We start from the raw sequence: 14,943 nt of genomic DNA, 5'->3' as shown, positions 1-14,943 counted from the left end.
CTCCTTTTGTGCCTAAGGCACCCTATGTTTCTTTACTTAAAAACAATTCCTCCTTCCTAATTTCATAAAAGCCCTCCACCTCCCAGTCTTGGAGCCACCCTCGCGCCACCACCCCCAACTGCGCACTGAGCTCGGAGGCGAGGACGCAGCCTTTATATAACTTCGCCTCCTTCCCGCATGCGCAGTGGCTTCTCTTTGGCTCCGCCCCCTATCTGTGGCTCTCCTCGGCGAGAACTGAAGCAGCCTTGTTGTGTGAGAGTCCCGGAAGTCTTGGCCCCGCCCACTCCTCCCAGTCCCAGGCAGCCGCCGGCGCGCGCGCACTCTCCCTTGCTTTCCATTGACTTCCCTCTTCTTCTCCCTGCTGCTGCTGCTGCTGCTGGTCTTGCAGCTGGCCTTTTGCACCTGGAGAGGTTCAGTGTTGGGTTGGGCTGGGTTGGGCTGGGCTGGGCTGGGCTGGGCGGGTGGAAAGGGACTCAGGGCGTGCCAAGGGAGGTGTGGAGGAAAAACAGGGCTGGGCTGGGAGAGAGAATGGGTCCTCCTTTAGTAAACAGGCTTCCAAAAAGCAGGGGGTTCAGTGGAGTTTTTGAATGGGGGAGGGGGGATATTGGCATGCATATGCAGTATATGGTTTTGCACAAAAGTGTCTGTGGGGCAACTTAATGCCCTGCACTGAGTGGAGCAGCATTCCCCAACCTAGTGGTGTCCTTTGAAAGTCTTTGACTACAATGCCTATCATCCCCTACGATAATTCTCTCTAGCCCAGTGGTCCCCAAACTCTGCTCTTTTAAGGGATTTTGGACTTCCCCTCCCAGAATCCCCAGTCTGTTGGCCAACCTGGCTGAGGTTTCTGGGAGCTGAAGTCCAAAATCTCTTAAAGGGCACAGTTTGGGGACTTTCCTGGGAAGCTTATCGTGCCTTAGGGGAGCTCTCTCCAACCTGTCCCTTGAAGGTCTGACTATAAATGCCTATCATGCCCTACAGCAGGTCCCTCCAAGTTGGTGGTGTCCTCCAAAAGTCTTTCACTACAATGCCTAGCATGCCTTAGAGCGGCTCTCTAACCTGGTGGTGTTCTGACTACAATGCCTATCGTGCCTTTGAGCAGCTCTCTAACCTGGTGGTGTCCTCTGAAAGTCTTGGACTACAATGCCTATCATGCCTCAGAACAGCTGTCATCACTCTACCCTCTGAAGGTCTTTGGCTCCAGTGCCTATCATGCCTTGGAGTGGTTCTCTCTAACCTGATGGTGTCCTCAGAGAGTCTTTGACTACAGTGCCTATCATGCCTCAGAACCGCTCTTTCTAAACTGGTGGTGTTTGTGACTACAGTGCCTATCATAGCTTAGAGCAGCTTTCTTCCATCTGTCCTCTGAAGGTCTTTGACTCTAATGCCTATCATGCCTTGGAGTCATTCTGTCTAACCTGATGGTCTGAGAGTCTGTGACTACAGTGCCTATCATGCCTTAGAGAAGCTCTCTAACTTGGTGGTGTTTTCTGAAAATCTTTGACCACAACTCCTATCATGCCTTAGAGAGCAACTCTCTCCAATGTGGTGGTGTCCTCTGGAAGTCTTTGACTACAATGTCTGGATTGCACATTGGACTGCAGCCCCCATCATCCTTGGCCAGCCTGACACGGGTTGGGATACATGTAATCCAGCCTGATTTTGAAGGACACCAGGTTGGGAAAGGCTGTTTTAGAGGCTTTGGAGATGTTTTCTCTCTCCTTCCCTCTACTAATTTAGAGATCTTATAGAGAAGGGTGACATTTTCTTTCAAGCCACTTGGGATCACGCTTATTTTGGAGAGTAAAATTAAAGATACTGAGAAAGTGACTTAGGTGACTGCTTAATAGATCAAAGAGGTTTTTGTAGGGCTTTGATGTGCATAGGGCTCTTTATCTTGACTTTTAAGTGATTAGATGAGCAGCGTTTAGTAGTCCAAAGCAGTGTATACCATCAAGTGGCTTAGTCCTTAAAATGCCACAGTTCTTTCTTTCTGATGAGATCTGTCCCACTTAATTGCTTTCATATTCCTGCAGCAGCATAAATTAATCAATAAGCACCAGCATTTTATTTAACAAATTTAGCCTTGCTAGGAGTGTCATTTGATACCATGTTTTGTTTCTGAGGCTGCATCCGCACTACAGAAATAATCCAGCTTGATACCACTTTAACTGCCATGGTCCAATGCTATGGAATTCTTGGATTTGTAGTTTTGTGGGGAATTTAGCCTTCTCTGTCAGAGAGCTCTGGTGCCACAACAAACTACAGTTCCCAGAATTCCACAGCACTGAGCCCTGTCAAAGTGGTGTCAAACTGGATATTTCTGCAGTGCAGATGCAGCTTGAGTGACAATCAATAGGGTTACTTTAATGTGGCATCTGGACAGGATAAGGGATTAGTAATGCTGTTCTTTTCTGTAAGTGTTATAAATATCAGCTCTTTTCCTGTGGTAGATTTTGCCATTTTGGCAGATGCCTGTGTGTGGCTTCCTGTCTGACAACTTTGGGAAGAAAAATCTATGCTTGTGGAATGCCTTTGTGCAGCTTGTAAAGATCATAACAGTATCTGGGGTGATTCCCGTTCAGCCTTGAACTTTAGAAACCCTCTCACTCAGCACTAAATGCTCATGACTCTTGTGCTAGAGCTTGGGGAAATGATTTTGCAGCTTCCAGAATCCCCTAGTCAGCATAACTTGTGGCTGTGTTGGCTAGCGTATTCAGGGGGTTGAAGGCCAAAAAAGTAACTTTTCTAAGTTCTGTTTGTGAGCTTTGAAGCCCAGCTGAGATTCCTATTGATATACAGTGAATATATAGCGAATACATAGACTAGATAAGATTTCTAGCTTTGTTGTCTACCTGAGAGTGCAAAAAACAAGTGGCACTATCAAGCTTCGAAAGTATGAACTTTATTTATATCCCACCATTCTCCCAAAACTGGGATTCAAAGCAGTTCACAAATTAAAATAAATGTAATGCAGTTGAAACATAAAAAAGATTGATGCTGAAATAGAATCAAGCTATTAACAGGATTTAAAAAGTAATTTAAAACATACAATTAAACATGATAAAAGGCCAGTTAAAAACAATAGAATTAAAACAGTGCAACACCTTTTTAAAGTACTGTCTTTAAAACTGAGTTCTCAAAATCCTGTTATCAAAACCCTGTTTTCACTTTCTGGTGAAAGGATTCAGTTGTCGCTAGGAAGGGAATTCTAGAGCCTAGAGGCAGCCACCAAGAAAGCCATATCTTGCATTCTGACCAGTGAATGTGATGGGACTGCGAGAAGAGTCCTCCCTCCAATGATCTCAGGCCCAAGTATGGTCATTTTGGGAGATACAGTCCATCAAATAGCCTAGACTTAAGCTATATAGGTTTTTGTAAGTCATAACCAGAACTCTGAATTGTGCCAGTAAATAGATGCAGCCAGTGGAGCTCTTATAGGAAGGCAGTTGTATGGTTCCACTAACTTTACATGGCAGCTGGACATTGTTTGGCTCACAAATTGCAACTGCTTGGCTTGAAACACATCCCTGTTTGCAATAACTGTATTAACTTGTTTTCTCCTCCGCAGTGATCTCATCCTTTCTTTAAAAGATGAGGCTGGTCATACTTGATAATTACGATCTGGCTAGCGAATGGGCTGCAAAGTACATCTGCAATCGCATCATCCAGTTCAAGCCGAGTCAGAGCAGATATTTCACTCTTGGCTTACCAACAGGTAATGTACTTTCTTCTCCTCTCTTGTAAACACGGGCTGGGAGAGGGTAGTTGGCTTCATCTCAGTGCATGGTTTCATTAATGTGGTAAGTTCGGCTGCTGCATATCTCTTTACTAGAATAATATTAGAAGATAAAACAGTCCAAGAAGCATTTTGAACAGAGACGGGCACTCTTCAGATATTGTTGAGCTGCAGTTCGAATCGGCCATAGTCAGCATACTGTGGGGATTATGGGGGCTGCAGTCCAGCGCCATCTGGAGGGCCACAACTTCCCATATCTAAATTAGAAACATTTATATCCCTGTGCTGTAAACTGCTGAGCAAGACATCTCTATTGCATCTCTTCAACTTCCAGTATAGAAAAGTGGAGTACTTCCTTTATCCAAAACTGCCAGCTCTAGTTTCTGTTCTTCTTGTGTAACTGACTTATTTCCTCAACTGGTTCAGCAGTGAAATGCTGCCCAGCCAGACAGTGGATAAAATCCAGATGGTCACTTTTTTGTTGTTGTTGGAAACGTCTTTAGCAGATACATCTCTGAACAGAGGAAAAAGTGTTGCAAGTGTCTCAAGCATTAAGCCTACATGCATTCACTATTGCTGCAAATTGCAATCTTTGTCTAGCAGAAAATAGCTTTTTAGAGTTTGGTTATACTTGCAGGCCTGGAAAAACTCATTCTGAAATTCTTTGCAAATTTGTCTATAGAAACTATAAGAAGAACCCTGCTAGTTCAGAGTAAAGGGCTATCAGGTCCAGCATTCTGTTCCCACAGCAGAGAACCAGAAGCCTACAAGAATGGCACAAACAGGTGCTGAATGCAATAGCACTCTTCCACATATGTTCCATTGCTACTGATAGTGAGAGGCAAGCTGCCTTGGTACTGGCAACAGTATGAAAACACAAATTAGTCCATTCCCCTTTCAAAAGTGCCCAAGTTGGCAGCCATCACTACATCACAGAGAGGGAAATTGCATTGTTTAACTGTGGGTTGGCTGTTGAAGAAAATACTCCCTTTTGTCTTTCCTGAATCTCCTACTATTTAATATATCTGAATGGCCCCAAATTTAGTACAGTGCAGCCTTGCCTCATACGGGGATCCGTTCCGGACACCACTACCCACCCACCCCGAGTAAGGCAAATACCGTGTAAACTCGAGCCCCATTCGATTGACACCACTTCCATTCTTGTTGCTGTTCTATCCATGACTACAAGGGACAATCACACCTGTCCCTTTGTGAACAACCAAAATAAAGAGAGGGCTAATAACTTTTTAATTGTGCACAGCTGCATTGCGGCGGTGTGACGTGCACACATCACTCCCTGCTTTGCGGCGTGGCTTCCGTGTAAAGTGGAATCTGCATATGGCGTTCAGAGTATCCCTTATCACAAACATTTGGGACCAAGAGTTTTGAATTTTGGGGTGGTTCCCCCCCCCCACAGATTTTGGAATACTTGCATATCTGTAATGAGATATCTTGGAAATGGGACCCACGTCTAAACACAAAATTCATTTATGTTTCATATGCACCTTATACACGTAGCCTGTCGGTAATTTTATACACAGTAGTTTTTATAATTTTGTGCAATAAACAAAAGTATGTGTGGACTGAACCATAGAAAACTAAAGGTATTATGATCTCATGTGGACAGGTTTGGAGTATTTTTTCCAATAAAGGATCCTTAACCTGTATCAGTATGTCTGCACACCATCAATAATTGTATATTCATTATCCATCCTCCTCATTTCCCTTTTTATTCTAAGTTCAAAAAACTCAAATTGCATATCTATTCCTCACTTCATGAGGAAATTGGTTGCCCTTATTGGTGACTATTCTAACTCTGCCATATCTTTTTTGAGTTGTAGCACCCAGAACTATACACAGTGCACCAGGGCATTATCATATCAGTAGTTCTGTTTTCAAATTCAGCTTTGTGAGGCAGGGCCTTCTCAGTGGTTGCCATTGGCCTCTGGAATTCCCTTCCCAGGACGGCCAGAATAACTCCCTCTGTACTGTTCCTCAGGTGGCAAGCAAAGATATTTTTTATTCCTACAGACCCCTAGAACTAAAGTTTTAAAAGGAAAGGCTTTGAGGATACTTTTAATCCTTATTTAAGTGTATGTTTTAAATTATTCAAATAGGAAAAGTTTTATTCATTCAGCGTTGACCTTTTTTGGTACTGTATTTGTTTTAAATTGTAAGCTTCTGTGAGTCCTAAAAAGGCAAGGTATAAATGAATTTAATGACAATCATTAATCTTTTTCTAATGATCCTCAAGTACAATTGGCCCTTTTCACAACCACACCATGGATCAACATTTTCATGTTTCTCTCCATTCCAAGCTCCCTTCCCTGAGCATTCACTGTTAGCTTACCAGTTCACCAGCAAACTTATGTGCAGAATCAGAATGCTTTGGCTTAACATGCATCTCTTTACACTTACACAGAACTGCATCTGCCATCATAGTGTCTTTTCCCCTTGTTTGCCAAAATCCCCTTTCAGCCCTTCATTCTAAATGTCTGTTTTTACACTCAGTGGGAAACAATTCTATTTCAGCTCTTTGCTGCCTTTTTTAACCACATGAAATAATTCAATGTCAAAACTTTTTACACTAATATTTTTTGTAATGTCTTCACTGAGAAAAAGAGTTAGCTTTAAAGTTCAGCATAAAACCAGACCTCCTTGGAAACTGTTACAATGTAGACACAATTAAGGGTTTTTCTTTTTTGTTAATTTATATTTAATGCATTTTATCCCTGTGCAAAGACTATTCTCCTGTGTCTTTTTGAATTTTCTCTGAGCGTACAAACAGATGAAGCAAAACACAGTCTATCGATATAATTATAATTGCATTTGGGGTTTACACTTAGTAACTACAATGAAGATGTTTTTACTAGTATATAGTGCAATGAAATAATTTGCTTAATACAGGTAGTACACCTCTGGGATGCTACCAGAAGCTAATAGAATATCACAAAAGAGGAGATCTATCTTTCAAATATGTGAAGACATTCAACATGGATGAATATGTGGGTAAGTCCTTGTAAAGACGTTTGCATTTGTGCTGCTGGTGGGCATCCCTTATAAAAAATAGAACATAACTAAACTGTTTCATGAATGTAGTGTATATCAAAATTGTTTTGTAGACCACTAATGGAACAGATATTGTAAATTAACTGTTATGAAATCTTTTTCTCCTGGAGGGCTTCCCAGAAATCATCCAGAGAGCTACCATTCTTACATGTGGAACAATTTCTTCAAGCATATTGACATAGATCCAAACAATGCTCATATTCTTGATGGAAATGCTCCAGATCTAAAGGCAGAGTGTGACGCATTTGAAAAAAAAATAGAAGAAGCTGGGGGGATAGACCTATTTGTTGGAGGTAAGGTTTTTTTAATTAATGTAATTGTTGTTGTGTGCTTTCAAGTCATTTCTAACTTATGGTGACCCTAAGAACCTGCCATGTGGTTTTCTTAGCACAATTTGCTCAGAGGAAGGCTTGAACCCTGATCCCCAGAGTTGTAGTCCAACACTCAAACCACTACACCACACTGGCTCCCTTGTTATTAATAAATGAAGGCAAAGAGCCAAACCTTATAAGCAATACAACTATTTGGAAGGAACAAAAGTGAGATTATTTTAATAGTGACAGTATCCAGTTAGTTTAGTTATGTAGGCTAATTTAACTTGCCTAAGGTTTCGGCCTTTGGTAAGGAAACAGAAATATTTAAATGTCAAAGCTAAGCCTGTTAGGGTCTAGCTTTAAATCAGCAGAGTAGCCTTTGTGTAACTATGCTTCCCTAAGAACTGAGACTGACTCCAAAAACAACAAACACAAGTAGCTTGTAGTTCAAACAAAAGTTTACTAATGACTTTTATTTATATTTACATAGAAGACTATATCCTAATCTAACTAGTGAATAGTTCAGGTAAAAAAGAAATCTTTATCTCATGATCTCTCCAAAGTAAGTTGAGAGAGGAAGATAGAAAATGACCAGTTCAGTAGTGTGAGTGACCTAAATCATGTAGTTAGTTTGAGTGTGTGTGTGTGTGTGTGTGTGTGTGTGTGTGAGAGAGAGAGAGAGAGAGAGAGAGGAGTTTACAGGCAGGAAATCCCTATCTAAGGAGGGGGAGAGAATGTAAAAACAATTCAACAAATTAATTCTTCTATCTGCTGAAAGAGCCTGTTGTCACATGCCTTCAAGCCATTCCCAATTTACAGTGACCCCATCGTGGCATTTTGTTGTCCTGACCTCCATCTGAGGCTGAGTGAGTGTGACTTGCCCAAGGTCACCAGGTGGGTTTCCATGGCTGAGCGGGGATTCAAATCCTGATCTCCAGAGTTGTGGTCCAATGCTCCAACCATTGCACTATGCTGGCTTTCAAAGGGGCCAATTCATAAGGGCAATATACTGTCAGAAGACATAAGAGAGAGCTTTCTTTGTTGTGGCACACCTGTTATGGATCCCTTCTCGTTAGAACCCCTGTTGATGTCTAAATTGTTGTCATTTTTGTGCAAAACAAAAAATCGTTCTTTACAAAACTTTGGAACGTAAATGCTTTTACACAAATCTGAGGAATTAGTTTTAATCTGTCTTTTTTAACTTCTTAAAATGTTTAGTATGTTTTTTTGCCATCTAAATTCTATTTTTATTGTTTACATTGTTTTAAAATGTATGATATTATTGCCCATCACACCGAGATCTTTGAATAGAGGGCAGGATACATTTTAATACATAAATACGTTCAGTGTTGTTCTCTTGATAAATATTGTAAAGCATGTGATTTACTGGAGGCATCATTGTTAATTTCTTCAATTCTAGCTTAGAATGTCACTAGTTTTTTGTTATGTAAAATTATTTTCTAAAGCAGTGCTACAGATTGGTATCATTTTGTGTGTTTGGTCTTTCAAGGTATTGGTCCAGATGGTCACATAGCTTTCAACGAACCAGGGTCAAGTTTGGTATCGAGGACAAGACTGAAGACACTAGCCATGGACACAATTTTGGCAAATGCAAAATATTTTGATGGCGACTTAACTAAAGTTCCAACAATGGCATTAACGGTTGGTGTGGGGACAGTGATGGACGCCAGAGAAGTAAGAACATTTGTCCTTAGTTCCTTAATATTCTTGAGACGAACATTACAAAATGAAGTATTTCAGAACTGTTTTGTCAGAAGTGTTGGCAATTCATGTACAGTACAGTCATCATGAAGTGAGCTCTTTTTGTCCACTATAATTTACTATATTTCTAATCCATGTATTTTCTTACAAATGAGACAGGAAAGAGGATATTTTTATCCTACCACCAGTAATAACACTTACCTGGCAGTGCAGTATCATCCAGATTTAAAGGAATCATTCAGTAGTCCCTATACATTCCTTACTCTTGAGGTTGGAACATATGCAATTGTGCATGGTTCCCTGCCCGCCCCCATATTGCGGGGAAGGGGTATAACTGGTGGCCATTTTGATGTGTTAGACCAACCACCATGACCAAATGTGAAAGGATAAGGGAAGTTGTGGTCCATGGCATCCCCACCCCTGGTGTCACCTGGGAGGGGCATGCTTAGCCCTTTCCTGTGCCGCCTCAGAGGTGTCACCCAGTACAGGCCACATCTCCTGCACCCTCCTTGTGTGCACTGGTTGTGGTTCAAAAAATCTGGAGGATAAAATGTTCTTCACCCCTCCCTTGTAGGGAGACATGCATTTATGTTGGGGAATGTTAAGATAGGTATTGATAATGCCATTAAGACAACATCTTGCCCTCCTCACAACCCCTACAATGCAGCTGTGCACAATTAAAAAGTTATTAGCCCTCTCTTTATTTTGGTTGTTGACAAAGGGACTGGTGTGATTGTCCTTTGTACTCATGGATAGAACAGCAACAAGAATGGAAGCGGAGTCAGAGTCATGAAGGTTGTCTTCAAAAGTTTCCTATTCTGCCGGTTCCCTGAAGAGGATAGGGCAGTGAGAAACATCCTGTGATGTTTTGTTAAACATTACAACTCTGATTTAACTACTGTGTTGTCTTCAAAAGACAAAAGATTTTTCCACCATTAGAGGGCAGCTCTTGCCTGCAGTATTTTCTGTGTGTAGGACACATTTTTATATCACATTTCAACCAAAATGTAGTATTTCCTGTATTGTCTGTAGCAAGCTGACTTGAGGGATATCTTTTGACATTATAAAACAAATCCTGTAAGAAATATATGAGATCTACTGCAACAATTGGCACACATTTACTGATACCTATTTCTGCAAGCTGCTGGTTTTGTTTAACTATTGGATAATCCCTGAGTTCCTATATTGGGAGAAGGTTGAGATACTGAAGAAGGAAGAGCCCTCCCTCCAATCCATCTGCCTTGGTCCAGGCCTCAGAGGGAGAGAAGAACCACTGGACTTCATCCCCTTTCCCTCCACCATTCCCTTCTCCTTTTGTGTTGTGTCTTTTAGATTGTAAGCCTGAGGGCAGGGAACTGTCTGATTAAAAATAATAATTGTAAGCCGCCCTGAGAGCCATTAGGGCTGTAGGGCGGGATATAAATACCTAAATAAATAAATAAATAAATAAATATAAAATAATAGTAACAATAGTAATAATATAATCACATTTATCTGTCTTGCAGGTGATGATTCTAATCACTGGTGCACACAAAGCTTTTGCCTTGTACAAGGCAATTGAAGAAGGGGTCAATCATATGTGGACAGTTTCTGCTTTTCAGCAACATCCACACACTATCTTTGTATGTGATGAAGATGCAACATTAGAACTAAGAGTTAAAACTGTCAAGTATTTTAAAGGTGAGCATTTTGCCTTGAGAGACAGTCAATCTGAACATCTTTTAGGCAAGGTGTCGGCAACATGTAGACCTCTAGATGTTGTAGGTCTGTAACTCTCATCATCTCTAAACAGCATAGCCAATTCCGAGGGATGTTAGGTTAAAAAAAACAACCCTCAAAACTCAGTTTATTCATGACAACCAAATACAACCATATAAATTAAAACCCTTTAAAACTTCCACAGTCAATTAGCTCTATAACATACAGAGCAATATGTTTACACTAAAATTACAGAAATATTTCATACAAAAACATCACATTCTCAGCAGCACTTGAATAGCCAAAGCCTTGGCTTTTGTTACCTTATTACAGAAAATGAAAGGGAAGAGGCCAGCCTAACTTTATTTTATGGGAGGTTTCAGAGCCTGGGAAATGGCCACTGATAAAGCATCAAAAGGTTATTGAATACAATTCCCATCAGCCCTTATCCTCAGCTTGGTTAGCCCAGTACAGTAGGCTCTCCTTATCCATTGATTTTTTTATCCACAGATTCAAGCATCCACGGCTTGAAAATATTCTAAAAAAGTACAAATTCCAAATAGTAAGCTTTGATTTTCCATTTTATATAAGTGGCACCATTTTGCTGTGCTGCTGTATTTAATGGGATTCGAGCATCCACGGATTTTGGTATCCATGGGAGATCCTAGAACCAAACCCCAGTGATAACAAGTGTGCACTGTATTAGGAGGGTCACACGTTCTGTAGCATTGTTACAGATGATTTGTCTTTGAAAGATCAGAAGCACTGTTCAGGATCAAAGAGTATTGAGGAATTTCTTGGTAACATGAATGTGACATCTCCAACTATTTTTTTCATATCTCCATGCTGTAAAAGACTTCTGCTTGTCCTATTTCATAAAAACTCTGGTTTTGAGTGAGCAGGAACTTAATTCTTTACTTTCTCTTGCTTATAAGGTGGGTGAAATAATAAAGCTAAATGAGTATGTATTGCATTACTTCAATTGAGAGAACAGCCTGCTTTCCATTAGTCTAATCCAGTACATAAGAGAAAAATCCAGTACATAAGGCCAAATGTGTTCTTTCCACATTAGGTATCTAACACTGATGCTTCTTTTCTTCAAGGTCTAATGCATGTGCACAACAAACTTGTGGACCCTCTATATAGTATGAAAGAACAAAAATGACGGACAATCCATGCTGGACTCCACCTCTGACCCTGGCGGTGTTACTAAGTAGCAGACAAATTTACTGCTATGCAATATGCTGAAAACTGGCTAAGGTGAAGAATCATAAGTACTGTTTGGGGGGTTCCCCTCCCATCCGATGTGCACACATTCCTCTTGGCACTGTTACAAGCTCTATTTTCTGCTTTCCTGCCTAGATCTCTTTTGCCTGTTACATGCTGTATTCTGCTGGAAACCAGTGGAACATTCTGAACTTAAAGAGTGCAGGCGTAAACAAGCTCTCCACAAATGTAATTTAAATATAGAACTCTATCTTTTTATTTTGTCTCAAGGCCTTTTTTTCTTGGCATGTGTAAAATAACCGATGAACTATTAAATGGGCACTTTACTGTGGAATGGTTACACACAACTGTTACACCGAATATCAGCTGTAGTTATTTTTATAAATGGGGGGGAAAGGATTCTACATATCATAAATGCATTTAAATACTGTATTTTCTGGCGTATAAGACTACTTTTTAACCCAGGAAAATCTTCTTAAAAGTCGGGGGTCGTCTTATATGCCAGGTGTCATATTATAAGGCAGGTGCTGAAACTTCCGAGCTAGACTGGAGAATCTGCGGTTGCTGCATATGGTGGGGGGAGCTCAAAAACGGCCGCGGCTGCATCCCCACCATATGCAGTGATCATATGAAAGCAGCTACCGCTCTGATAGTCTTGGAGACAGGGAGCACTGGGCAGGCAGGGAGAACTGACCAATCCAAGCAGGCTTTGCGTACAACAAGGTTTCCTGCTACGTACCTGCATGTCATAAGCATTTGAAACGTAAGCAAAGTTTAATATAGCTCTGCTCTGGCAAAAATGCATTTATACATAGCTGGTTTTAAAGGGGGGATTTCTTCCCAAGGTCACAAGATGGAAAGGATCTTGGAAAAGCTAGACTTGGAAACACTGAAAAGTTATACTCTTCTGAAAAGGAAGAACTAAATTAGATCACACAGGGGCAGTTAGTCCATTAGTCCTCATTGCAAAAAGTTAAATCCATATTTTCCTTTCACATTCTTCTGGGGCCACATGTAGGCCTGATAGGATGTTTATCATAACAGGAATAAGGGCTGCTTTACACAAGTATGTATACCACATTATTCTTGGGCAAGAGCCACAGCTCAGTTGCTGGGCACATTTATTATATATTCTGGCCACTACACTCATTTGGTGGCCTTTGGTGGCCTTTCAATCAGGGATGCAAGAGACTTTGGAGGGTCCCTAAAAACTAAACAGTTGGTTTCAATTTAAGTGAACTACACAAACAAAACAAATCAAGCTGGACAAGTGCCCTCAAAAATATTATGTGGGGTGAAATGGAAGTTCTGCTTAATTGATGGGACCTCATTTTCATGTATGACCATGCAACCAAGCATGCTTGTGAAAAGCTTTCTGCTCTCAAGTGTATTGCTTCTAAATCAAATAAAACCACTATTACATTTGAAATGTTATTCTTTGTGGGGAAGCAGATCAGCTGGTAGTAACAGAAATCCGTTTAAGTGACTTCATTTTGCTGGCATCACCTGTGTCCCAAGTATTTAGGGACACTCGCTGAAGGCAGGGCTTTTCAATTCTGCCTGAAAGCCTATTCCTGTGTAGTCAGAGGATAAAATGTAATCATATTGAGATGAGCGGTGTGTGGCCCTCCAGATGGTGTCTCCCGTCATCCCTCACCACTGGTTATGCAGCCTGGGTCTCAATTGCCATCCAGTAGCAGCCTAAGGCCATAAATTTCCCCATCCTGTTCTATAAGATACTGAGACTGATTAGTTTGCATTAACAGCGTTTTAACAGCGTTATCAGAATGACTGCAACTTCCACCCACATGAATCTGTCCACAAACCATCCTTAGAAGGGGTCTAGTTCTGTCTACCATCATTGCCTTGAGGTCCTGACTGTCACAAGCCTTTTGGCAAAGTAGAAAATTTGTAAAACCCTTTGACCCATGACATGCAGCTAACTTTTCATGTAGTTACGCTGGGGTGTCAACTAGCACTTTTGTTTGGATGCGCCTTCCTATAATATACTGTAGCTCCTTGCTTAGATTTTGGTTTGGCGACACTGCAGAAATTAATTATCCTCATACAAGCAAAGGAAAAACCTAGGACACACCACTGGTTGTCTAATGATGTCATGGGGATGTGGGTTCTGTGACAGAAATGAAAGGTTATTAAGAAGTTTGCATAGACATTGATATCTGCCACCCTATGTGTAATGTTTATTTGGTCTTGTACGTCACTAAGTTTCTTTTGATATCTCCTATTGAAAAGCAGGAGAAACCAATAGGTAAGTATCCAAGAGTTAGGTGGGATGAGAGGCAAGCAATATAAAAAAGAAAAGATTATTGCAAACATGTTAGTGAACATGTGAGCAATTGAATAAGGCCTTTAGGCTGCACAGAGGGACAGGAACCAACTAGAGAACATTTATGCACAATTGTAGAAATTTAAGAAATGTAAAAACCAAAAGAAGGTAAAAGTCCCCAATCCAGCCTCCAATGCAGTGAATAAACCTTCACATTTTATATTACAGCACACAGTAACAATCTAAATTAACTGCAAATGGGAATTTCACTGCTGACATAAAATGGCTTAATTTTTCAAAGTAGAAAGACAGCCTGCAGTGTAAAAGAATGTATTTAAATTCACCTCCTTAAAGATGTCTTTCTGAATACTGAAGATTTCTTAGCCTTTTTACATATTCTGTATTGTAAGCAAAATTACTTTGTAATATGTTGTGCTTCTAAGTATTTGTAAAGTATAAATGAATAGATGGGTACTGCAATTTGTGATAAGGCAGATACTCAGATTTGTAGTCTATAACAATACTCCAAATAAGCAGACCCACATAGAGAAACATTCCTTTTTCTTTCACACATGGCATGCTTTCCTGACATGTCCAAAAGCTCACACAAGTCAATATGAATCTGGATTATAATCAAGTGTGTGGGAAAAGATACATCTCTTTTTAAAAGTAGGCCACATAACATGCTGGAAAACTGCATAATAATGTGTCAACTGTGCTTGTGTAACATACGGTTGTATGTGATGGAACGCTAGTCCTATTGGTTTCAAGTTTATTTGATAAACCATCAACCAGAATGCTTTATGAAAGAGCTGTAGTCTTTTCAGTCAATCTCTATATAATCTTCAATTATTTATAAAATTGTTCTTACACCATAGTACTTGTCA

The 14,943-nt window shown here is 40.5% G+C and overlaps 1 protein-coding gene across 3 annotated transcripts; it reads left to right on the top strand.

The window, feature by feature from the left end:
* The first annotated feature begins 336 nt into the window (after window positions 1-336).
* GNPDA2 (glucosamine-6-phosphate deaminase 2) lies at window positions 337-14,917 on the top strand. 3 transcript variants are annotated; one of them, XM_089525186.1, is made up of 7 exons: window positions 337-410; window positions 3,572-3,718; window positions 6,647-6,748; window positions 6,919-7,101; window positions 8,633-8,817; window positions 10,350-10,524; window positions 11,646-14,917. In XM_089525186.1, exons 2-7 carry the CDS (start codon window positions 3,595-3,597, stop codon window positions 11,705-11,707), a joined length of 831 nt encoding a protein of 276 aa, XP_089381312.1. In that variant the 5' UTR covers window positions 337-410; window positions 3,572-3,594; the 3' UTR covers window positions 11,708-14,917. The 3 variants fall into 3 exon arrangements, 2 of the variants coding, with proteins under 2 accessions (XP_089381312.1, XP_089381311.1); XR_016281289.1 differs by lacking the exon at window positions 337-410 and having other exon boundaries at window positions 3,119-3,718; window positions 11,646-11,802; window positions 11,905-14,917; XM_089525185.1 differs by lacking the exon at window positions 337-410 and having other exon boundaries at window positions 3,119-3,718.
* The last annotated feature ends 26 nt before the right edge of the window (window positions 14,918-14,943 follow it).

This window comes from Sceloporus occidentalis, unplaced genomic scaffold, assembly GCF_023333645.1.
Source record: "Sceloporus occidentalis isolate IW3139 unplaced genomic scaffold, rSceOcc1.0.p SCAF_5, whole genome shotgun sequence".
Taxonomy (NCBI): domain Eukaryota; kingdom Metazoa; phylum Chordata; class Lepidosauria; order Squamata; family Phrynosomatidae; genus Sceloporus; species Sceloporus occidentalis.
Note: the sequence above shows the minus strand (reverse complement) of the source record. Positions and strands in the feature narration are given on the sequence as shown.

Bases quoted from the DNA above. Each gene is read 5' to 3' on its own strand.
- GNPDA2 (XM_089525186.1), top strand. From the start codon at position 3,595: ATGAGGCTGGTCATACTTGATAATTACGATCTGGCTAGCGAATGGGCT. The intron at 8,818-10,349 runs GTAAGAACATTT...TCTGTCTTGCAG, and splicing joins CAGTGATGGACGCCAGAGAA to GTGATGATTCTAATCACTGG. The intron at 10,525-11,645 runs GTGAGCATTTTG...CTTTTCTTCAAG, and splicing joins AACTGTCAAGTATTTTAAAG to GTCTAATGCATGTGCACAAC.